This window comes from Pavona decussata, unplaced genomic scaffold (assembly GCF_977016875.1).
Source record: "Pavona decussata unplaced genomic scaffold, jaPavDecu1.1 SCAFFOLD_215, whole genome shotgun sequence".
NCBI classification, from domain to species: Eukaryota; Metazoa; Cnidaria; class Anthozoa; order Scleractinia; family Agariciidae; genus Pavona; species Pavona decussata.
In genome coordinates this window covers 1,921,451-1,947,500 of record NW_028145620.1, presented here as the reverse complement: position 1 = coordinate 1,947,500, position 26,050 = coordinate 1,921,451, and the positions used below count along the sequence as shown (strand labels likewise).

The following is a 26,050-nucleotide window of genomic DNA, read 5'->3' as shown; positions in this document are numbered from 1 at the left end:
CACGCACCAAACTAAACGCTCGCGCTGAAGGAAAGCCAAAGCTAGTCCCTTTGTAGATGTAATTAGGACACTAGATTCGCCCTAAGAGTCCTTCAATACAGTATATCTTACGTTTGATAATAGCAGTTGATCCTGGCTTGTTCTTGTTCCATGTCACGTTCAGTGGGTAGCCTTCAGCACTGCATATCAAAGCCACGCTATCGCCCAGATCAGCAACAACCTTTGATTCCTTGAACGGGAATCGCACGCGAACTGTTGAATAAAAAGAACCGCTGAAATATTTCATATGCAGCTGTACTTTTTGGACATTTTGATTTTTGCAGCAAATGATATTTCTCTCCTCCTATCTCATGCAATCTTATCCAAGTGCTGTTCTTGTTCCGATCATGTTTCGTCTTCCCTTTGTGCTTTTGTCATCCCATAAGTTTCGTACCCGTTTTGCTTTATTTTTCCCCCTGTTTGTGTTATCTTTACCCCCACAGTACTAGTCAGTCATTTCCTGCTCTATTTTGTTCCATCAGATAATTTTTCTATTCATAACCTCTTCTCTGGAATCAGTTTGCTCCCTTCCCTCCCCTCCCCTCCCCTCCCAGTATATCTCATTGATTTCATACGCATATGTTCTTACTGTGTAGATATGCTGTCGTGGTCGGCGTAACGTTGTATGGTTTGCTTCTATAAAGTTTCACTGAGAGTAGGCATGCGTAGTCCCCGCCATCCCTTGCCGTCACATCAGCAAGGATAAGTGGTTGTGTGACGTCACTGGTGTGTTTCACGGGAATCCCATTCTTAAGGAAAATGACCTTGTCGATGGGTGTGGTTTGCTCGTTGTTCTTGTGCGTTAAGCGGCAATATAGCTTAACATTGTCTCCAAAGGATGCTGTCTGGTTGGGTGTAACGTGAGCTACTGGAAGGTCCTCTTCTGTGATAAGATATAAAGTTAGCTGCCATCAAATCATACTTTCGTGCTCGTACATCGAGAGCGGAAAGCAAAACTGGCGTAGAAATGAAAAACATTTTGCAATGAAATGTATGGCCGGTGGGCAACCACTGCCTACAAGCCCGGAACATATATTTTATATAATTTCAATTTTTAAATGCAAGTTTTACGGTCTCATTACGTTGTTACTTGAGATTAAAACTCCAGAGCCTCTTTAATATTATTAATCTATTTAGTAAATTGTTAAGCTAAGCTTTCAAGAATCCCGGGTGCTTTGGACTTTTCGACTTTGTTCTGAATACATTCTGCCTTACTTGGTGTAACTTTCAGGACGAAGCTAATGCGGTCCAGTTTCTTTCCCCCTGAAGAAAACACGGTGCAACAGTGTCTGCCAAGAGATGCGTCATCTTTTACGGTTACATTCCTAAAGTGAAGCGTTGCAGTTGTTTTGTTTCCTGCAATGAAAAGAGTGAAATACGCGAGTTCTCGTTGTAACAAAAGAACAAACTAACTAGAGATACCTCACTGATTGATCCGGAAATTTTCACTTATGGTTCAATTCGATTGACAGAGAGGCTATCTTCAATTATTTAAAGTTTAACATTGATTAACTTGGTCCTTTCAGTGTTCTTACTACTTGCGATCCGTTTTCACCGCTAGCTTCCAACTTTTACGTCATGTTTGAGAGTGTCAGGTAAAATCAAGACCGAGTTCAAAGTTAAAGTAAAAAGCCAAGAGGATCAAGGTAAGTGATCATATATAAATGCCATATACTATTCACGGATAATCTTTGGTTTAACTTTAACATTTGGTTTCATTTTTCTATCTAGACTGACTCGAAACTGACCACTTCGTTACTTCAGTCTCCAGGCTCTAATAATTGCTTAAAATATGAGTTATTTATTTATTTATTTATTTATTTATTTACGATAATTCATGTAAGCACAAGAGTAAATAAAATTATTCTATTCTATTCTATTCTATTCTATTCTATTGTAGTTGATATTCAAAAACATCTCATATTGTCAAAAGTGATGACATACTCAACTGGTGCAACTTTCCATCAAAAACAGTCTCACCAAGTTTCATCCTTGGAGACCCAGGGACAGTTGTCGAGAGGCAGGGATTTTCGTGAGCGAAAGTTTACAGTCGCCCACGAAAATCCCTGCTAGCCGACTAGCAGGAATTTTCGTGGGCGAAAGTTAAAAGTAAACTGTCGCCCACGAAAATCCCTGCCTCTCGACAACTGTCCCTGGGTCTCCGAGGATGACCAAGTTTCAGCCCAGAACTGATCCTATATACATAAATATAGATCGCATGCCTATATCTATTATATAATTATATTTAAGAATCCCTGCTCTTACCTTCTGTCTTATTCGTCTGGTAAACTCTGTCCGTGTCAGGAATATCCTCCCAAGTAATATCATCCGCTTTCATCCTTTGAAACTTTACCCTAATCGGCGATTTTCCATGATCCCAAACGACGATGCATATGGAAGAGAGCGTTGATCCAGCTATCGCAAATGTGTTGTTTGGATAGGGCTCGATGATTGGATCGACAGCTATAAAAAAAATGTAATAGAGACATTATCATGTGCATGTAGATAACTCGAAAACGTGAGCGAAAACGAGCGGTCTGTTTGAATGCCACTGATGCCGAAACGTCTTGCAAATATGGTGAAAATAAATGTCTCTTTTATGTCTCGTCGCAATTACTGAGATTTCAATCCGATGATTCAAGTTGGATATGCACATTCTATTAAAACAATGAGATCGAGAGCTCGAAGTTTCTGTCACGTGAAGCCTATCCAGGGGCAGGTCCACGTGACCGATTTTTACATTAGCGCCGAACGTGCGAGATGAGAACTGATCCGGAGGCATACTGACCTCTGGAGACAAATAAGTGCCATTGCCTTTGGCCGGTTCCATTGTTCTCGCGGATAAAGCCTTGCTATCCGCGGTTTCTTTTTTATTAATTCCGTACTGCATGCGCAGCGGGTACATATGGAGCAAGGAAAGCCCTGCTAATCAAGTTTTTTTATTTATATTTTGAGTCGCCCTGCAAAGAGAGGGAAATATGTCGGCCTAAGTAGACGGGGACAGCGTTACTGATCTTGTCCAATGTTCCCACCTTCTTTGCCACAAAGTCATTTCGGCGTCAAGGACAAAGGCGAGAGCAACGAACCTTAACAAACGTGCAAAATCGATCAAGAAAAAAAAAAAAACGTAAATGTCGCAATTTTTAAAAAAATTTACCTATATTTGTATTAAACTGTAGAAACCAGTTTGTGACCGTGCCTGTTATCATGCATTGAAATGGAGGGTGAATACTTATCCATTTTACTGGCAGCCACTGAGTCCGGCGTTGAAATCAAGAGACTAGAGAAGTTGAAATTTCACTTTTTGATCAGTAATCGAAAACAAAAGGAAGGAAAGAACCTGACGAAAATCTTTTTTTGGAATTGTCAACGTTACATATGTATATCTCTGACCGCTTCAAGGTGAACGCTAAAAAAAGCCGGTTATCTGATAACACGGGTTAACAAATACTGTGCGTTTTTGTAGGTATCATGCTCTGTCTTGTTTTGATATCGGTGAATTAATTCTTCACACTGACTGATTCAGCATGCAATTCAACATATGCACTTGTACATGAATTCTGTGATAGACGCATGCAGTCTGTTAGGTATCAAGTCTGGATAGGAAAACATTGTTTTGTATACATGATGAAACAACAATAAGTGAGCACAAAAATAAAGAATAAAGCATACAGTGATGACAACCGAGACGAAAAAAGCCGACACAATATATTTTGCAATCCACACGTGATTAAAACACAGAACATGTCACGTCCTATGTACAGGTGTCGTGAATGGAAAGAAGAGAACTAAAATAACAAAATAAAGCAAACAGGACAAGAGCAAATAAACAAACTTAACAAGAGTCTCTTCTCTTTAAGATATACCCTGGAGTCACGCAATTTCTTGCGTCCAGTGGTTACGCGAGACTAAACTGGCTCTAAAAAGTCGTTTTCACAAGTGCAAAGGGTATGTTAGATTTTTGTTGTGGTGATTGATCGATTGTGCGAGCTTCGAACTTGCTGGGGAGGAGAAAATATTGTGAAGATAAGTATTTATGCTTATGGCACGAAGCCATAAAAAATGAAAATGTAGTTTTACGGAGAAGTCGGACAAGCGTGGGCAAAATGATTGAGTTTGGTACAGGCACATTGATATATTTCGCGAGCGAAACATTTTATTTTTATTATTTTAAGTAACAACTTGGTATGACGGTGTTTGCGTTTTGCAGCTTATTGCTCAGGTGATTGATAACGAAGGCACCTGATTCAGAATTTTGATCGACGTATTAGCTAACAAAAATGGAAATTTGTGGCGTGCAGCTCGGAAACCTGATGAGTGATATAAAAATATCCGTTACTCCCCCTGAGTACGAAAAAGCTAAAGCAAGTTTCTTTTATGGAGGGAATAATCCGCTCCATAATTTTGTCTTGCCATTGGTTGAATATTAAATATGTTTTTTTCTCATCAGTCACCTTAGATCGCGTGTTTTCAGTGTCTCTGCATAGTGATTAGCAAGGCACGCATTTTTATTCGGCACAAAAAAAAAAAAAAAAACAACGTGATGTCTTCGAGGTAGCACTGTTTTAATTTTCTGTGTTTGGCGTTTCTACTGGCAAACTGCTGCCATTAATGGGTCAACAACCAGGACGATTTGAGCTAATTTTCTGTTTCCGTGAAGCAAACTTTGCTTATAGCCGGGGAGCAAAATGTCATAATTTTGCTCCTGATCGCACGTGACCCTGCAATTAATCCATGGCCCAATTGTTGTTTTGCAAAACGCTTTGCGATAGAATAGATGTACTTCTTAAATTGCACAATTAAGTTGGCCACCCGAGAGCAAATTCGCACAAGTTACAACTAGTGCGACGAAAGACTGAAGCAAAATAAAATAAAACGTTTTATGCATTTAAAATTCGTTTCCCGAGTAAAAAGGAATAAATAAATGAATATACAATTCAAACGAAAGATAGAATGGTATATCATTAGATTCCTACCTCTGGCATCAACTGAGCCCAGCAAAAACACGACAATGCTAAACAGGACGGTGAAATTTCCCATCTGTGGAGATCTTCTTTTAAAAAGGAACTCAAGCAAGAGATGAAGAAAGTAAAGGTAAACGCGTGCACTGATCGAAACCTGCCCGAACCTAGGCCTCTTTATTCATTCGTCGAGCTATTTAAATACGAAATTTGGCAGGGTCTTGAAAGAGCGTATTCTAAGTGGCTAACTGCAGCTGGAGCGAAAACAATACAACATAAACATCACCTCATTCCGTCATATTTTCTTGTTGTCACGGTTACGTTTGAATAGCTGGCCGGGGACTTGTTTTTGTTTGTGTTTGTTTCTTTTGTCATATGGGGTGAGATCACCCTATTTGTTTTTTGGGTGGCCCTCGGCTGTACGGCTATGGACGGGCCATTTTATTTTTGAGGGAGGGGGTGGTGGGGGGAAAAAGGGACTTGTTGAATTTTTTCTGCCCGATTTTTTTTTATTTTCTATTTTTGAACAACTTTCTTTAATTGGATTGTAAGATATTTCGTTGTTTTGTGAACAGATTTTTCTACCAAATCTTCGCAAGGATTCTTGTGTATTTGCCCACTCTCGTTCCCCCCCCCCCCCCTCCTTCCCCGCCACCTCTCAAAAATAAAATGGTCCGTTCGATCCAACTGACGATATAAAGGTTACTAACGGATCTTTTTTTTGGTATTTTAGTTAAATAAAAATGAGATAGTTTATAGAATTCGACCCCAAATTGCAAAATAGTAACTGAAGCCGGCGTTCAGTTTTCACCTCGAGAATACGTACCTTCTTGGAAAACCAAGGTTACGTAATCAGACATTTGATTATCTCCAGATGTTGATAAACGTTTGCCATTTAGCCCGCAGACAAACTTTGCATTTGCGGATCCTTTGCGGATCCTTTACGGATCCTTTGCGGATCCTTTGCGCAATAATTCATCCGACTCTAAAACTTGGCGTCATGCAGAAATTCAAATGAATTTCCTTCAACCCCGAAGTGACGCATGGGTTTTAATAGGAGCTCAAAAAACCTGTTGCTCAAGCTAGGGGTTATAACAAGAACAAGACAAGTTAAGTCAAGCTCTTTCACCTCGATCGTTTTTTCGCTTCCTCTTCTATGTTCGAACTAGTCCCCCTCCCCCCTACCCTTAGGAAGGCCTGATACTCAGGTTATGTTCGAATAGGCCATTTTACAGTTGTGTGTTTAGTAACCTGGCCTTGGATTGGAAGCGAGGCTGGGGGTGACCTTGTTTTGATACAGACCACTGCTTTTCATATGTAAATGCAAACTAGTTAGCATGAGAACAGCATGATCTACATATGAAAAGCAGTGAGGTTTGTATCAATACAAGGTCACCCCCAGCCTCGCTTCCAATTCAACGCCAGGTCACTAAGCACACAACTGTAAAATGGCCTATTAGGCTCGATTTCCGCCGCTCCCTCGGGTCCGGCTTTCCTCCCCGAGAAGAGACGGCTGGACGCGTGAATAACCGACTGCTTGTCTGTGACGGCGAATAGGCCATTTCCGAGTTACTGTGAACCTCATTGTGAAAGCGAGGCTAAGTGCGAAAGCCTTTCATATGAAAATTAAATTTGTTTGCATATGAATGAAAACTAATTTTCATAATAAAAACTTTGCACTTAGCCTCGCTTACGTAATGAAGCTCACAGCAACTCGGAAATGGCCTATTTTATAACAGCACGCTGACAAAAGCGGGTGAAGTTAATGAGAAACTCCCCTTAGATCGAGAGAACTGAAACGCGTAAAAAGCAGTTTTTTTGAGTATTTTTCACACTTCTGACTCCATTCTCGCCTCCAGATCTCTCCGAGTCAGTTACCACAGGCAGAGCCTTAGCACGAGAAAAAACTCGTGGCTCTGTTTTTTTTTTAACTGAAAATCACTAAACGGCGGTCACTTTACTAATATACTGATAGCTTACACCGTGCCGGTACCGCCAAACCACTAATAATTGCATTTTCTTAAAGGTGTATATAACACAAAAATTTTTTTCTTCTCTATTTTGTAGTTTTATATATACAAAAACCTATTCTAAACTTAAAACTTGCATGAATATTTCCAAACGCCATCATTTCCCGTTCGAAACAGTGCTATTTTGACTCCAAAAGTGTCGCTGCCGCGCGCGGCCAAAACGTCTTACGATGATCGAGGGTCTCGCAGTCCACGCAGATCGCTCTGTTGGCTCGTCACGCAATCTTTCCTCCTCAAGCATGAGACGAGCCATAAGAGCGTCTGCGAGGGAGGTAAACAATGAGAAAGAGTCTCAGCCTTTTCGACATTGACGGTCGTTCCTTTTGGGGGCTTAAAATTAAGTGTTTTGTCGCCATTTTAAATTTTTAGTGCAGCCATGGAGAAGTGCATCAGTTTACTGGTAAAAGTAAGGGAGCAAACTGTTATGTTGTGAATACGGTAGAAAAAGACTGGTCACCAACTGTATTCAGTGCTAGCAAAAATTAATGTGAATAAGGATACACCAACTTTACGAGACTCTTGTAACTTTTAGGAATTTTTTTCAGAAATGGATGGGTGGTGGATCGACCCTTTCTCAACTTGTTTTTTTTTTTTTTTTTCTTCTGCGTTTCAGTTTCTTACTTGGCCAAACTATCTTCAGTAGATCTAGAAAACCTGGCGAGTCCTCTCCAAGACAGCAGACACACCTTGATGTGAGTGACGCCTGAAAGAGTAAACCATCCATATTGACAACGTTTGTTTTTTTGTAGAATGCTTGTATACCCGTAACGAGGGCTCTGGGAACTTAAGGAGATTGCACCCGAGCAAGGGTAACGAGGGGCCTGGGAACGAGATTGAGTCAATACCGGTCACTGGATCTGCGCATGACCATTGAAATGGCTTGAAATAAGTGAGTGAACAATCTCGTGCCCAGAGCCGCACTGTTCACCCTTATCCGCTGGATAAGGGTGACGAGGGCTCTCAGAACGAGATTGATAAATTGCCGTACGTGAAATAAAAGTTTGGGAAGCCTGGTTTATATACAACTGATAGTTGGGTCATATACTTTCAACTGAAGAAACGTTGTCCCGTGCAGAGTGTGAATCGTAAAGGAGGCGATCTGGTCATGTATTACAACATATCCCTATTTAGAGAATTAAGGTTGGACATGTAAATTTCTTGACAAACCTCCTTTGGATTGCGTGAGTTTTTGCTTTGCCACGTGAACAATACCTCTTTAGATCACGCAAACAGAATTATCGTAATAATTTCGGTTCATAAATTGGCTTTATATAGATAAATGTATTGACCGAGTACAATTATGAGGCCTGAACTCATTTACGCCGTCCTGATGCCTTGAGTTTTGTTTTGTTTTGTTTTCTTTTTTGGCAGTTTTTAACGGCCCAATTGACCGGGATATCTTCAGTCCAGGGTGAGTGGACATTTCTCTGGCAGATTGGCCGATCTTCTTGCGCGCAACGCGCACCGCAAGTCAAGACTTTGAACATTGGACTGAACTTTAGACCACCGAAAAATAAAACTGGAGCTTGTTCTGAAGAACGCTAAGGTATTTCCAGTTTTCATGTCACGTTACATGCCTTATGCATTGCTTGAGCTGCTGCCCTTTTACTGAGCAACGATCATGAGTGGTAGGAGGGATAAGTATATTCTTTTTTTCGCTTAGTGATGCGAATACGGTCCTGGCAATGTCTGAGTACTGTAAGTAGTTCATGAGCACGGCCTTGGTTTTGGAGGACGCCATCATTTTGTTTAACATGTACAGCTGTACTGAGGCCACTACAAAGTAAACGAGTCTTCGGAAATCACTTCAACTGCGACAATTGTAGCTGTTTTCAGAGATTTGGTTCAAGCTGTAAGCAAGAGAGTCCAAGGGTTGCAAGCAGGCGAAGGAATACTAAAAGCACAGCTGTGCATTAATCAGCCTCGTTTTCATTCTCGTGCACGGCTCCTTTCCATGGAGACCTCGGTCGAGTGCTATTCAGGAGGTGCGGTTGCAAGATGGCCGCCTTTGCCGGAAAATCGCTCCTGTTTTTGGCGATATATTTAGCAGAAAAGGTTCAAGGTAAGGGTAAAAATAGTGCTGGTCCTCCTAATTAAGTCTACTGATCGGCTGTGAAGAATATTTGTGACTGCAAACCGAACATAGCGTACGTTGAAAAAATCTTGTCGTGCACTTAACAGAGCGAAGTTACGCTCAATAATGAATATGCTGATTTCAATAACGCCTTTTAGGTTAAAACACTGATTTAGAATCTCAGCTCTTATTGAATAAAATCGAGGAAAACAGTTTGAAAGATATGGCAAGTTTCGAGAGAGGAATATTGATCTCAGTTTTTCTGTCAAACAGTGTGCCAATGCAAATTTCGAGCTTGTTTACTCGAGGTGGATTTTATTGCGGTATGTATAAATAATTAAGGGGATTTTTAGCCCTTCTGCTGCGATTTTTAAAGTTTGAGATCAACTGCAGTATGTAGAAAAATGGGGAACGAGAAGAGTTTGTCTTTGACAAGAACTGCGGGCTTCTGCATGTAAAAGCTTGACCGATAGTGCATTGTTAATATTTGAAGAGAGGTTTTATGCTTTCGTCAATAAATTTCAATCTTGTAGTTGTATTCATCTGCATATCTGCACGTACTGTCTTTCAGATCATAAGGTTTAAATACAAAAAACCTCTTGAAGCGATCTTGCGGATTAATTCTTGTTAGAACGTACTTTTTGCTTTCTGCAGATGGGCAAGAGCTGTCCCCTTCCAACTTTCGATTCAAGCACGAAACAATTTTAAATGTAGCTGACATTGTAATTTACCTGATCAGGAATTCAAACCTGATGAAATGAGAGTAAATTTGCGTGTTATTTATTTCTTTAAATTCTGTGTGGTATTTGTAAAAATTTCCTTGAACTAAAATTTAAAACTTAGTGGTTTTCTTCTGTTTGAGTTTGCTACTTGGAGAAAGTGTCTGTTTGTTTCATCTTAGTTACGCTGTATTTAGATCAAAACAATTATAATTGTCAAGTAGTAATGCATGATTTCACCCACATATGCAAGGTTTCAGTGAGAGACAGATAGCTGGTGAATTTATCATCAATGGTACATGTGTGACAGGCGGATTCATCTAAATTTGCTGGCTCTTAAGGATCCTTACAAAAATTTAATGTTATACAGGTGTACATGTAGTAGGATCTTAAGGTTTTAGAATTATTTTTACAATGCTCATGATCCTATATTATCCTGTGTAAGATTTCTGTCAAGGTACACTTTTTTATAAAAGGATAGTGGTTTTAATAAGAATTCAATTGATTTGTCTGTCTTCTTCATACATGTAGCTCATGCTACAAATTGTTTTAGTGCAGTCGCTAGTGCTGCAGTGGATATCTACATGTACTCTAAAACATATTAGAAACTGTATAAGTGAATTATGTGGACAATATATTGAATACATATTTGTTCCTATCAAATAAGTTTTGCAAAGACCAGCTAGAGGATATTCAGCTGTCAGGAAATAAATCAGTCTGACTCTTGTGTACTACTAAAATACCTGTAGTCTCTCTCAGCTTAATTTTTCTAAAACAAAACATACACCATGTTAACCACATTTCTTGCAAGGGACTTTTACGTGATTGAATGTCCATCTATTGATAAATTGTGAACTTTCAATTTCAATTACCTTTAAATCAATTAAATTTGTTCTCAATTTACATGTGCATGTACTGTTCGTTAAATTTGTCTTAGCCTGCGAGCTAAGTTCAATCTAAATTCATCTATCAATCCTTCCACTGTTTCATTCCTTATAAAGAAAGTGTGAAAGATTTATGGGACCTTGAACTTACAATAAAACGTATATTACAGCATTTTTACTTTGTAGATTGTGTGAAACCTTGAAGGGATAATAATTATTTTAGACATGTCTGAAATGTAAGAAAAACAATATTAAACTCTAATCACCTCTTGACAGTTAAAACCACTCTCTATACAGGCACTTTCAATTCATAATGTAAATTTCAGACGTCAGATCTATTGACTGGGTTTGGTAACTATATGTAATGCTGAACATTTTGGCAGATGGATCTACAGTATCAACTCCTCGTTTAGAGCAAGGATCAAGACATAAAATTAATTTGTCTTCATCTGACCATGTGAGCCACAGGTGTCACAAATAGATGGTGCTCGATGTAGTTTGTAATGTCCATGAAGTAAATACATGTACATGTAGGAATATTAATCCATCACAGGGTTATCCCCAATGGTACCCATTTAAGTATTGTGCCTTCTTTTCCTACTGCACATACTGTACAGTAAGTTGTGGGCTTCTCAGGATAGTTCAAGAGGGTCTGATTTCTCAAGGATGGTGCCTGCTAATTCACAGGTAGTTTTGTGTGGTTTATGACTGTGGGAAAAAAAAAAGATCTTAGGAAGTCTACTATTGCAATCCAAAAACAAATTGGAGATAATCAAGTATTTTTTCAGAGATTCTTAAGGTGGCTTACTACAGTTTTTCTGAGACTTAGTAGCGCGCGCTATGATAGCCTGCCACACGTCAGTATTTGTCGCGCGTGCAAAAATGACGCAAGTAACCTCAAGAAGTAACAAAAACCACTTCAGCACTTGAAAGGCGTCAAATCTCTTTGGTATATGTAGCGATAGTTTCAAAACTCCGTTCAAACATGTAATCAAGCCTAGGGCCAAAAAAATATGGCAAAAAAGTTTGATAAACATTCGGTAAAAGAGCTCTAATTTACTGTACCTTTCTCGCACGCGATACATGGCGTTACATGAGTGCGCCCTTAAATAAAGGGCATGCGCAATTCAATTCTCGTCCGAGGTTGTAAAAACCTGTCTTTGATCAAGGATTGCTCAAAAACGTACCGTACAACTTATGATGAAATTTTCACGGTTGATTTGTTCGGGTGAATCACGTTTGGAGCCAAAATTTTTGAAAAATCTGTAAGACAGATTTTGAGCTATTTTTGATTTCACATTCTCTTAGTTTGCACAAAAACTGTCTTACAGATTTTTATTTTACTTTCCATGAATGTTAAATCAGACCCAATTTCTTATTCCTGAAATTTTCAGGTGGGGTCATACGGGTAGAATCTGAGAAAAACGTGACTTAACCTACTAGTGCCCAGTCTCTCATTGGGTACTCGGACGCTTATTTTGGCTATTTGTTGACGTTTAATTGTTCAAATTTCACATAGAATCGTAAAAGACTTAGCAAACAGTAAATAGTGAAGGGAAAAACAGCTTGGAACCTTTTTTAAAAGAGTTAAAAGTTGTGCCGTTATACTCCATTAAAACTGTAGTAAGCCACCTTAAGCAGCTTCAATATGAAAAAAAGCCCATACAGTACACGCTTAATTGTATGTACAATAAACATGTATCTCTGAAAATAAAATGCGTGGTTAGTCCCTAATTTTCTTTTTGGGTTTCGACAGCACTCACTGAGACCTGCATACGTTTACTTTTCCCTCATATTTATAAACTGTACAAAAATACATCTGTTTTAGGAGCTGTAATCCTTAAATACATGTACAACTGGGTGAGTGGAGAAAAATGTGAAAAAAAGAAAAACATAAACATTTCTTGTCTTAACAGCAATAGAAGGACAGAGGCCAGGCCTCTAACGATCAACCTTAAAGACCAAACACTCATGTACACTGTAGAGAGGATTAATGGGCTTGTTTTGTCAATCAAACTTCTAGTGAAATGAGTTTGTTGGTCGGGAAATCATTAAGCTTTATATTTTGCATGATTATGTGATCTCCACTTTGTTAGTCTTAATTGTACTTTTCAGTGTTAACCCTTAAACCCCTAATATCAAAAGACAAATTCTCCTATCTTGTCCCCATACTTTTAGTGTAAAAGTACTGGGGAGAATTAAAATTTGAAGTTACTAAAATAGGAAGAAAATGTACCTTGGGTGATCATATTGTTAATTCTCATGACCCCAGGGGTTGAATAAGCATTGATATTACAAGGAGAAATTTGATGCTGATCACTGTTAGGGCTTAAAGGGTTAATGCATACATGGTCCCCAACAACATGTGAATAAAGTTGCATGAAATATTATTAAAATTTCCCATTTCATGTATCAAACAAGGCTTAGCAAATAGTCGACAACAGCTGCTGTATTTTTATGAATCCCAATAAAAGGCAATTTACCCCTATCAACTCTCCTACTGTACAGTACAGCCTGTACATGTAGATCTAATTTTACACTTGAGTAGTACCAATAACAAAATGTGTAGTAATTAAATTAAAACACTTGTAAAAGTTATATGTTTATAGTCTTTTAAAGGAAGGGACAATTTGCTTTCTACAATCAAGATTTACTGAAAATTTTCAAAAAAAAATAATGATAAATAAATAAACCCCACCATTTAAATGCAACAATTTTAAGACATGCAGTTGCATGTACATGTAGCAACCTGTCGTGTAATTCACCAGTGAAAGAATTATTCTATGATTTCTTTCATAAAAGGAAGAAAAGATTAATTTTACCTTGTTTCAGAAAATACTAGTACCCATAAAAAAGTGCAATAATTGCTCTCTCAAATTTGTTGTCAATCTTTGGAACAGAGATAAGATTAGTCTATTGGGATTACCTATCACTTGAAACTACAAGACTGGGTTTGGTTGCTGAAAGAGTACAGTTGTATTTTTGTTGTCAAGTCTCTTTCTCTAGTTCAAACCATCAAACTTATAGGAAGCTCAAATGGCAAATTTTGTTTTTAATTTCACAAGAAAATGCAATAAATTAATTAATTTTCACAGTGAGCCACATAATTCAAAAGAGTTTTTAATAAAAAAAAATTGAGTTGTCAGTACAATGTATAGTCTGTCAGTCACATATTCAGGGACCAGAAATTTAATCATAAAAATATATCCATTTACATGTACAGTCAATTCACGTCGCGCGTGACCAGTATTTCCCAGAATAAAATGAACATTTGAATTTCTCTTTGTAATGTCCGATATGTGAATGGAATGTTGAACATTTCTATGGAAATCTTTCCGAAAAAGATGCATTTTAAAATACTTGGTAAACAATAATGTTATTTTTGAAATACTTAATGCTGTAATGTAATAAGCAATTCATAGGTTTAGGCCTGGGGCAAACGTCAAATCTTAGTCGAACTTAATTCGCCGAACCTATTACTTTTGAAAATAGGCGCATGAATGGTGCGACGTTTGCCGCAATTAAGTTCGACTCAAATTAATTGGTTTGACTCCAGCATAAGTTCGACTTGCCAAGTTGGATAATGCGACAGTGGTTCGGCATTACAGCAAACGCCATTTTAAACACGTGCTGAACTCAATTCATAAATCATGCAAATTACAAAATAATTGATTCAAACGTGATGGACTGCACAAACGTCACAAAAATACCGACTCCCCCAATTTGCCAAACGCTATTTCCCCTCCTGACGAGCATGCGCTGTACAAAGACAATTTTGCGACCAGAAATGGTGAGCTATCGAAAGTCATTGCTAACATCGCACAGCGTGATGGAAATGTGTTTTTCATGTTTCATGAACACTGAATATAAATGATTGAAATGCGAATTGCCTATTTGCAATTGAGTGTTTGAGTCTTTTCTCTCTATTTTTTGCAATGAATTGCCAAAGATAGGCCTGACAAGCAATGCATTTCAGCATTGCGCTAGCAAGTTCAAGCAATAACTAGCCGTGCATCAAGTGAATAGCACGGGGACACATGCTTATTCCCGTGTTTCATGAAGTGCAGCTTGTGAATTAGGGTCTACGCAGGTTTGACATTTGCTACCATGCTGGAATTAAGTCAAATCTTTGTCGAACCTGTTTGTAATAAATTCGACGCGACTTAGATTCGACGTTTGCCCTAGGCCTTACATACCGTTAAATATAAAAAGCTAGGGAAATTTCTACGGGAACTCCGAAATCTCATTGGCAAAGTTCAAAACTGACATGTAAATTTCAAAACTCTGTTCAAATTTCAAAATTCACTGTAATACACATTACAGTGATTAGAAGAAAAAACTTGGAACCTCAAAAATCAAGTCTTCTTTGAGCCTTGAAAAGTATGAAATGGTTACTGGGAGCTTTCTTGCTCCTTGGCTGGTCCTGCTGCAGATCAATTGCCGTCATACATGTTTGATGATCTTATCTTGTGGCCTCTGAGAAGTTGTTCAAATTGCCACCCTCTTGCCCTTTCTCATGACTGAAGTAGCTGCAAAGGATCACATCAAGTAGGCTAAAAAACATGATCACAAAAATTGCCTTTGCTTGAGAACAAGCAGACAACATGGGGGCAGTTAATTGCTATAATTATAGCAGACAACGTGGTGGTACCATCATTCATCCAACATGCTTACATGTAGCACTACTCCACTGTTCCTTCCAGTGGGTAATATCTAAAAAACTTTCTTAGAACATGGTGGTAAGAAGGTTCTGAGGAGCTCTCTTCCCTGACCTGGCAAGTTCCTGGCTCCTTGGGTTGAAGTCTGTAGACAAAAATTAATTAAAAATCCTTCTGTTCTATGTTGGACAATAAAGTGAATGGACATGTACCATCGGTTGTTTTAATTTACATGTCCCATTTTACATTGAAAACCATTGTGAAAAACGTACATCCCAACCCCTCCACACCTTTTACTAAATACACTGGACCGCGGGTAGCAAAAGCTGATTGAAGCAGGCAGAGTAAGGCAAAAAGAAGATGTACAATACATGTATATTAAAGAGGCACTAAAAGAAATAGGGAAGTAGAATACAGCTGTATACTAAGAGAATGTAGTGATTACTTTATTACACACATATGTAATTTACTGGTACATGTACGTAATCCCGAAATTGTAAGCTGTGATTCAGTGAACCATTCTGGTGGGAAAATGAACAAACAACAATGAAGTAATAGCCCTGCTTAAATTGGGCCCAGCTGTTGGTTTATGAACATCACACAACTGATTAGGGGAAGGGTTGCCGATAAGGTCTGAACGTTTGATTGTGTAAAATGATGTATTTTACTTACCTTTAGTGTCTCAAATCTTTTTGCAAATGTCTGCATGTATGGCATGAACAAATAGTATGAACAGCTGTACCTCTTTATCAGCACTGTACATACATGTACATGTACTTTCTAGGGTGTTGTCATGTTTATTACAATGTAAATGTTGACGTGCACTTTGTTTCATTTCTTTCAGCTCAGGACAATTTTGGGATCGTCGAGCCATTTCCCGAAAACATCTATCCAATTGAGTACACTTCAGCTCAGGTGACCTGTGTGGCGTTTGATTCATCAGGAGAAAAGACTCCCGACAGAATACAGTTTATGAGGAAAAGTAATTTTGCTATATATAGAAATCTAACAGCAAGTGACAACTTGTTCTTTACAACAAGAACTGAGCTGGAAGAGGTTGCTGGCCCAGATGGCCCAGGTAGGTCCTTGCTTTTCAAAAATACATGTTGTACATGTGTAGAAAATCAAAATATGTGTAGTACATTAATTTACATGTATGATTTTAAAACTGAGACAAATAATGATGTCCATTTGTCATGTTAATATTTAAATTTGAAATTTTGAACATGTACTCATCAAAGTTACTTATTGCTGTGCATTACAATGTTCAAAAGCCTTTGTACGGTGTACATGTAAGTGTACCAGTAAAATAATTGAATTTTTAAAAATTAATGTCCTATCAAAATTGAAATGCCACAAGTCCTGGTACATGTTTTGTAGTACAGTGTACATGTTTGTAAGCAACAATAATTCCATATGTACATTTATTTCTAACACTGCTGATGTATAATTAAATCATTTTACTCCCCAATGTTTAAGTACTCAGTAGTTATGTATTAACTTTTCCACAGTTAATGCAACAAAGCTCTTTGTCACAATGAACATAAGGAATGTAACGCGGGATGATGATAGCCAGAATGGTCCACTGGGGAGATATGAATGTCACGCTTTTGCAGTCAATGATACCCAAGAAAAGAAGCATGGATTTACTGTCAATGTCATTAGCAGTAAGTATTACTATTACTGTAATTTGTCTTTAATTTTAATTAATTTTAAAAAAGTGTTACTTTGTGGATTCTGTTTAGATATTAATTTTGTGATATCAAATAATATTAATCTCTCCCACTCCATGGCAATGTGCACTGTAAGGAGGCGGCGTGGTCCAGTGAATAAGGGCGCATGGATTAGGGATTTGATATCCAGAGGTCCTGGGTTCAAGCCCCATCCTCGGCCATGTTTGCATATAGCCGGCTGGTTTGCCTCCTGCCAGTTGGGATTTTAAACCTGTTATGTTGAATTTGATTGTTATTAAATAATAATCAAATTCAACATAACAGGTTTTGTTTTCCATTATTGCTTAGTAGAATGCCTGTAAACCACATGTAGCTTTGGGTAGCTAAGTGCATTTCCACTATAAAAATACATAATTATTTATTGAAACATCAGCAAGCGAAAATTAAAGTTAATAGCCGCTTGCTTATGTTTCAAGAAATCATTACCGATCAATAATTATTTATGTTTATTTATTTTGTATACAGTGTCATCTTTGTTACACATTTCTGGGAGACACTGAACTCTTCTGCTTATTCTTTTACTTTTAATTAATAATTCCAAACGGTTGAGAATACAGCAGAAAAACAGCAATTTTAAAAAAACACGCTACAAGTTTAAGTTTGTAAAACATGTTTTGACATTCCTATGTCATCTTCAGTAACAATACTTTGTTTGTCATTTGAATTTCCATTGTACAATACCGTTAAATGTAATTACTGTATGCTAGTTGAGGTGCACGCGCTATACTGGTACAGGTGTATGTTTACAATTTAGATTCCTTAAGTATACAGTCAAGCAAATGAATGAATGAATGAATGAATGAATGAATAAATAAATAAATAAATAAATAAAATAATCAAAACACACAAACAAAACCGTACAATGTTATTAAAAAGAGTGGCCGTGAGGCCCCTTATTAAGCCTTTGTGGCTTACTGTATATTTCGAGTCCTGGGCCAACCAAACACAATGCATACAACGTTTTATACCTTGCCACTATTTACTTCGGCATTCACGAGTTGGCTCACAGGAGCCTTTGATTAATTGAAGTGACTAGGAAAGATGGGGGCAGTAGGGCATACTAATGTTAGGCTGCAAATGCGCTCCCATAAACTTGGGCTTGATTTCCCCCATTCACTCAGTGGCTGGTAATCAAGCTTACTATTAATAATCTTTGATTATAGCCAGTATGTGTGTGTCTCTTTTAAGGTTACTTGACAGAATAACTTCTTTCCATTGCAAATTTTGCAATTGATTGACATTTGCTGTACTTTGATGCCCATTTCAGAGTCAGAAATCCCAACAGTTTCTGTCCCCAAACTCAATCTTCTGCAACATGGTGATGACATCATAATAACATGCAACCTGACCGAGGGCGTGGGTTCTGCAACGTCGTTGAACAGGATTTCATGGTACAAAGATGGTGTAGAAATACAAAGTGTCCGTAATCCTGATCCAAATGAGCCTAAAGATTCCCTGGGGCCTCTAGAACTGAAAAACGTGGGAGTTAGAGATGGTGGAGAGTACGAATGTCGTCTTGAAGTGAAGCTACGTAAAAAGAAAAAACATAATGTGTCAGATACCACTATGGTTAGAAGTAAGTTTACATTATCACATAAATTATGTTGTTGTTTGCAAATACATATTGGTCACCAAAGATAAAAATGGTTAATACATTGATCAATGATGCTTAAACAATCCTCCAACCAGTGCCTAATATACATGTAACATGTGGATGCCAGTGAGGAGTGTACAGACTCCTGACTCCTGAATACTACAGCACTGTACATGTACTAGAGTAACCTCCCCCCTCCCCATCCTAGATAGGTGCCAGTGCATCATTGGTTTATAAAACAAGCCCCTTGCAGTAATTTTTACATAGTGTTTATTACATCAAGGGCCAATTTCTTATTCAATAAAACTTTCATGCTTGTAGCATACAATTTGAGCCATCTTTTTTACAGTGCATTTAACAAGGAAAGTCCAATAATCATTGTTACACATGTATAAGACCTACCGGTAAACCTTTTTTACTGAGCTTGAAGTTTTTTGACTCATTTTTTGATCTGTTAAAACTAAATTTTTTTGTGCAGGCATCTTAGAACAATGCAAGGGCCCTTGGAACTTGTGAGCTGCAATCGTAAAAGTGCTATTGAAGTGATCCCAGGTTTCAGTTTGTTTCCATGCAAACCTTGTATTTCTCACCCTGTAGTTGTACCATTTTGGAGATGGTGGGCTTTACTACACAAAGGTCTTACTATTTCCCATCAAAAAATGAGTTGTTGTTCTTAGGGGGTGTTTACATGATACCGGCGCGACTTTCATCCCGGTACGAGTTCACTCCACTTCCCTCTTGTGGCTCTGTATTCGTTTACATGATATCAACATAAAATCTCACACCAGAGCGAGTCATACCGGTGCGAGTTCACCCCGGTAACTGTACCGGGGCGAGATTTTCATTCCGGTACGAAAACTCATTCCAATGTCATGTAAACGCGGTACGGCTGTTCGCTCCAGCATGAAATCACCTTCCTGGAAGTCTGGAACGGGTAGCGCATGCACATTCTTCGACATCCAATCCAATATCATTGGCGTCACAATCATGTTTGTCGACATGAAGTGTCCCTTCCTGTAAACACGGTACATGAAATCACAATGTCATACCGGTATCAAACTCACACCAGGGCGAGTTTTCACATATACATGTAAACACCCCCTTATTTTTAACTGTACAAGACATGCAGAGTTTAACACTAGTTCCTTTGTTTCTGTTGTGCAGTTGCTGCATGGCTTGATAAACCAAAGGAGGATGTTGAAATTAAGAAGTTCAAAGGCAACGAAGTTTCATTTGTGTGTGCAGCCCAAGGGTTTCCTCTGCAGGTGGAGTGGAAAATTAAGAAGAAGAGTGAAGACAAGATACAAACCTGCATCAGTAAGTCTTATGATCAATACTACCTTGAACAACTTACAGGTCCCAGGGTTTAATCTATCTAGAGTGCAGCATAGCAGGGTTACCTCAGGTTAAAATATAATATTTGGTGCATGAAATTTCTCAAAATGTGGCATACAAACCTCACAGAGGAAGGCTACGTGTATGTTTCTTCTACAAAGGCATTTGACAATTGAATACCTTTTGCAAACATGGTTATACTTGAAGGGCTCTCTGCATAACTGACCTACATGTATAGTGCATGTAAGATCACTTTTTGTTGTGTTAGTTCAAATTAACTTAACCTTTTATATGTGGCCTAGCATTCCTTCAGGAAACATTAGTCCACTGTTTTTCTGCAGTTTTTCACTTCATGTTGTGACAAGAATGGAAATCCTGGCCATAATCATAGGTTTTTTTTGCAAACGAAGTGTGAAGCAACTGATAAAACAGTGAGGCAATGTTTCTTGAAGGAATTCAAAGCCACATGGGGAATCTGAACTAAAACAACAGAAAGTCATGTGAAATGTACCAGAGGTCCATTATGGACCAAGCCCTTCAACTGAAATCTTTTTGATAATGCTACAGCTGTACACTTCACATTAATATTAATTTTAATGTGCCATGGGTGTAAATTGCATGTACATGTATATGTGTAAACGTTTCCATAACAATCATCTAGACTACATGTACAAACAAATGGTATTGTTAATTCCTATGTTCTATATGAGAAGTTGACATGTGTTAGGCTCTCTCTCATGAACAAAGGCCCTCTGCAATCTTTGAAGGGAATCTACTGAGCCCTCAATAGACAATTCCTAGAACATCCCCTGCAGTGCAGTTCTACTTGGACTCCCACATGGCCGGCTCTTGTTACTTTACATGTACATGTAGTACATGTACCTTCATGTATGGGAAGCTTAAAGATATTTCCTTTGTAACATAGATGTACACAAGCTAATAATAATCAATTTTTATATGATATTCAAAAGCACTTACAATATAAAAGCGAAAAATTTAGTCAAAATCAATAAAATATAAAATTTAAGAATAATCAATCAAACAAAAAAGTAAGAAATAAAATAAACAAAGTAGGGAATAATCAGATGTCATATGCTTTTTTAAGCAAAAATGTCTTCAAGTGTTTCTTGAAAGTACATATGTTTTTGGCAGTCCTAATTGCCAGAGGAAGCTTATTCCACTTGGATGGACCAGCAAAAGCGAATGCTCGATCACCAAAAGTCTTACATTTGGTTCGAGGCACCTCTAACAAAGTGAGGTCATTAGATCTCAAAGAGCTTCTGATTGATGCCTTTTCGCTGATGAGATCACAGATATAACGTGGAGCGATACCATTTAACGCTTTGAAAACAAGTAGTAATATTTTGAATTCGATACGAAACTCTACGGGTAACCATTGAAGATCTTTTAGATAGGGTGAAATACAATTTACCCTAAGAAACCACCTTGAGCTTATGGGGTTTACATGTATTCTGACAGATGAATCAGATGAAAATTATCTAATCCGCCGCATGGGGCCTTACGACCCTTATGAACTGACAGTATCCGATGTGCAATATACGGACCGTGGATTCTATTACTGTTGCCTTCCATCCAACTGCTCTGATAACGTGGAAGTCGACTGCCAGCGTTTTATCCTCAGGGTCAGAGGTAAGAGTTTTAATTCGCATTATTAAATAAATATACAATGCACATGTATGTGATGGATTATGCAGTGTAAAGGTCAGGTAAGAACTCCATGCCATTCATTCACAGATGGGTTTTGAGTGAGAAATTCATAATTGAAGGACTGAGGGTATGGCCACCTTTTGTTGAATGCAAATTTTTCATTTTTCTCAATTGTCTGAAGTTTTGCATGTGGTCTTCTATTTAGCCAGAGAACATCGCTTTGTTGTTTTTTTTTTTTATTTATTTTTGGTGGCGCCGTGACAGCGCCCCTTTAAACTTTTACAAATATTCCTATGGATATTTCCTTCTCGACCTCAGTAATAATTTATTAAGAGAAAACAAAGGAAACCACTACAACACTTGACTCAGGAGGTTTGGAAATTACTAATTACACGTGTCATAAACTTTGATGAACTTTTACTTTGAATTTCTTTTCAGTTAATAGTTTGTGAAACTATATCAAACACTTGAAAAAGTGTTTCATCCAATTTCTTAACACCTCGAAGTTGGTTTCAAAAACTTGCCTGCTTCGCTCTTTCTGCCCACACCTTCTCTGTGTTTGATAATTATATTCCACCAAGAATCTACTGTATCTCCGTGTAATGCAATGTATGTGTTAAATGCAAAAGTCAAACTGTTGATTTTGTTTTCAGATAATTTGGGTCCATTGTGGCCTGTCATTGGTATTCTGATTGAAGCACTCGTCCTTTTCCTGATCATCTTCATTTGTGAAAAGAGGAAGAAGGACAAGGAAAGTGGTATGGAAACATTCGCATAGTTCACAGCATGCCTGCAGAACACTCCCTGCTTTTATTTTGCGGCTGAATGTTTTTTCCACAGAGTCCAGTCAAGTGGACTATGATCAACCATATTGCATGTATTTTTGTTGCTTACAGCATGCCACACCTCAGAAAAGTGATTAATAATTAATTGTGTTAGGCCGAATAATGTCGGTAACAGGGACCACACGGTGTTCTTGGTTGATGAGACCCACTAGCTTTCTGTGAAGTGTTTAGCTTATTTGCGTTCTTCTTGTTAGAAAATGAAAGTTTTTTAGGGCTTAAAATTTACTTGTTTTTCGCGGACAGAGAGAAAAAGACAAGAAATATGCGCATGCTAATCAGACCACCCCATAATTCCACCAGGTCACATTGTTTACAGGGTTCGTGCTACTCCTTGAAGTCCTTGAAAAGCCCTGGAATTTAATTATAGATTTCAAGGGCGCTTCAAAAGCCCTTGAAAAGAAGAATTTTTGCTGAAAGTGCTTGAAAATAACAAAAAGTCCTTGAATTTTTGTTCGGACGAGAAATAATGAAGGATTGTATCAAAGTTATTCAGGGATTGAGCGCAGATTTCAAAATCGGGGACAGATTATATCCGGGGGAGCTTTTTTAAAGTTGCTATTGACCAATGAAAACATTTCGAAAGGTAGTGCAAAGAAAGTAAACTTGCTTTGAATACTCCTTGAAAACTCAGTTTTTAGTGCTTGAATATTCCTTGAATACTCCTTGAATTTTATATCCAAAAATCAGCACGGACTATGGTTTACAATTCACACTTTTGCACAGGACAACGTTTTTTTTTTTTCAATCAGGTGTATATGAATACCCGTTGCGTAATAACCCGAATGGCGTAATATTTACCGAAGTAAACTGGATTCTCACCATCTACCTTTGCTTTTGTTTTATGTTACTTTTGTGGCTTCTGCTGACCTGGATTCACAGCCGACAAGTAAGAAACTTTTTAGTTTGTGTTATTAACCTTTTCATGTCCTCCCACAAATGCCAATTTTCTGGAATACTATATGTGCTAATCTATAGCTATAACCCGATGTGTACATTATTTGATGCAATAAGTTTGCTTTGATAAATTGTCGTCTTGGAAGTTTGTCTTAGACTGATTTGGAACTAAATTGGACGAAAACTCGAGTTTTCTTACCTGAATTTGTCAGCCAGTGGAAAAGTTATACCTTGCATTTTTGGGAGTAGTAAGAGGAATCAAAACCATGCACTTTTCTAGGTTTAGAATAGTTCACGGGGTTTTGAAGGGAGCGAACAAATCCACATCAGTTATTATCTTAAAAACCCACAGAGGTCATCTGTGTTCTAAAATGATACGACTTACTCTAACGCTCTTCTCTAGTTACAGAAAAGATGCGCTAATAGGGAGAATACAAATGAGTATACACAAAAGGCTATACCGAGCAAGTTTATGAACTCGCTAACACTCGTTGCATATATTGTTCTGTTAACGCAGGCAAGACGGACGCGTGGAATTCAGCTTTAGCTCAACAGATGACGGTGACAGGGGCCAAGTGCGCCTGCGCAAAATGGGTGAAACCCCAGTTGCTTAGGATGGATGCTCACGCCACGGTCCGCGTCCTCAGCTCCTGTGAAGTCACCTGATATCTACACTGGACTTAGATGTATTTGTTTAAGAATTAATTAGTGTATGATTAATGTAAAATAACAAATGCTGCTTAAGGGGATACCTCGTGCTATTTGAGGCGACTGTGGTAAGGTAAAATTGCGGGATAATTCCATGCAGTATCCATGGAAACAGGTTCCTGTTGTAGATTGTAGCCATATACTGCTATATTTTTTAAATTCTAGTGTAAGACAAAGGAAATTTAAGAGAAGCGCTAGTAGTCCAGGCGATCAAATGAAAGGAATTGGGGGGGGGGGGGGGGGGGAAAGCGGCATTTATCAGCAGCAGAAAGAGCAACAGCAACAGTGTGTCTTCCAGGCCAAAATCAAGCTTGAAGTCAATTTCGTCGGGTTCCTGTGGAATGTTCCAAAGCGTTTGCTTATTTTCCAGGTTATGCCATCCATTGCCTGAAATTTTCGTTGTTATGATTTCCTCTGAATGGCGGACAATTACGTATTATCGGTGTAAACGGTCACAGGTATTGTGAGCAATCCCCTTAATGATAGCTGCCGCTTCATAATAAACGTTTCTTAGGTTAGCTATAAATTTTATAACGTTTTTTTACGCTGTTTTGTAAAGCGTTTAAGCTGTGCTTCCATTTTAAGTTCATAGGAGTTTAGATGCAGTAATTATGGATTTGTTATGGTGTTGAGTTTGCGCAAGCAGAACAGTTAGGTCGAAAAATCTCAAAGAAGACGCTCTAGTCGCTCGCAGATGCTTTACTTGTTCAGTTGTTTGCTACATGTAGGTGCAGCAATAGTTTGGCACGTAACCTTTCCTTTTGTTACCACCAAAATGTTATCCCTTTGAAAAGGGACGTCGTTACTGCCAGTGAGGCGTGACGGCGCAACTGTATTCGCAGAGCAGTGCGCCAGTATCTGCTTGTTGTATATTAGTTAATATGTTTAGTCTTAATGAAGTATTTTACTTGGCCTGTCCAGTAGGATCCTTGAACGTTTGTTCGTGCACATTTCTTTGTATCTTACAAACGTTACACGTACTGCATGTGCAGTTTTAAATTCACTCTCTCCGACTTGCAGATACTGAAACTCTGTAGGGTTTGGATGAAGGGATTTTTCACCACTTTGCATCTCGATTGAGTAGTTGGTACTGATGAACAAACTTATGCTAACTTTACGATTGACTAGCTTTCTTTCCAAGCGGAGTGGTAATGGTTCCATTCACTTCATGCTACGATAACTGGCAAAGACACGGAAACAATGTGTAATCGCAAGCGGTTTCCATTTTAGCGCCCACGTTTATGGTGTCTTGGTCAGTTTAAAGACTTATTAAATTCAGTATTTTTTTTCTCAAGAACGACAAGAAAATAATATCTACATTGCTGGACCTTGCAAAGTTTTTTTGTTTTTGTTTGTTTTGTTTTTGATACCGATGTCTTTGTTTCATCAGACCAATCACAATTCAAGAATTGATTGTGGGAAGCGGAGTTTTTAAGTTCCTTGTTTGTGCTTGCAATTTCGCCTCGCACAGTTCACCATACAAGTATACAACAGCCGTGAGGAAAACATCGTTAGCACTAATCGAAGCTAATGTCGCGGCTTGCAGCGTTGTAATAGCTGTGGTGAAGATACATAGTATTGAGTAAATCGTGCATGCCTATTGTCCACTGTGGCTATGTTGATTGTACATTTTCATTTAGTTTTTGTTTCATATTAGTTGTCCAGTGCTCTTGTTTTCACCGTGACTATGAAAGAGGAAGCTAGTGTTAGCTGTTTTATTCCATGCCCATGTACCTACACGAGCGACCAGAAATTGCATGCAGCTCAGCAGTTGTTAGAGTTGTGTGAAGAAGCTACCCGAAAACTGTGTTTGTGATTTTGTGAACGAAAAACTCGGTTTACCGCGAGTTTTCCAAGGCAGAACCTAAACTTGTCGAACTTGTTTCTGGTTACAATCCATTTCCATCT

General features: G+C 38.3%; 2 protein-coding genes across 2 annotated transcripts in view; one reads left to right on the top strand and one right to left on the bottom strand.

The window, feature by feature from the left end:
- LOC146459959 (limbic system-associated membrane protein-like) overlaps positions 1 to 5,242 on the bottom strand; it is a 10,178-nt gene extending 4,936 nt beyond the window's left edge. The window contains exons 1-5 of the mRNA XM_085088722.1: positions 5,016 to 5,242; positions 2,305 to 2,502; positions 1,255 to 1,395; positions 629 to 922; positions 112 to 252 (exon numbers count right to left, since the gene is read on the bottom strand). Of these exons, the coding sequence (XP_084944848.1) occupies positions 112 to 252; positions 629 to 922; positions 1,255 to 1,395; positions 2,305 to 2,502; positions 5,016 to 5,079 (838 nt within the window). The 5' untranslated portion in view covers positions 5,080 to 5,242. The remainder of the gene's footprint in view (positions 1 to 111; positions 253 to 628; positions 923 to 1,254; positions 1,396 to 2,304; positions 2,503 to 5,015) is intronic.
- Positions 5,243 to 8,936: 3,694 nt separating this feature from the next.
- On the top strand, positions 8,937 to 24,374 carry LOC146459958 (neuroplastin-like). Its single transcript, XM_085088714.1, has 8 exons — positions 8,937 to 9,092; positions 16,210 to 16,443; positions 16,877 to 17,032; positions 18,366 to 18,674; positions 19,857 to 20,009; positions 21,507 to 21,677; positions 22,349 to 23,426; positions 23,952 to 24,374. The coding sequence occupies exons 1-7, from the start codon at positions 9,029 to 9,031 to the stop codon at positions 22,471 to 22,473; spliced, it is 1,212 nt and encodes a 403-aa protein (XP_084944840.1). The 5' UTR covers positions 8,937 to 9,028; the 3' UTR covers positions 22,474 to 23,426; positions 23,952 to 24,374.
- The last annotated feature ends 1,676 nt before the right edge of the window (positions 24,375 to 26,050 follow it).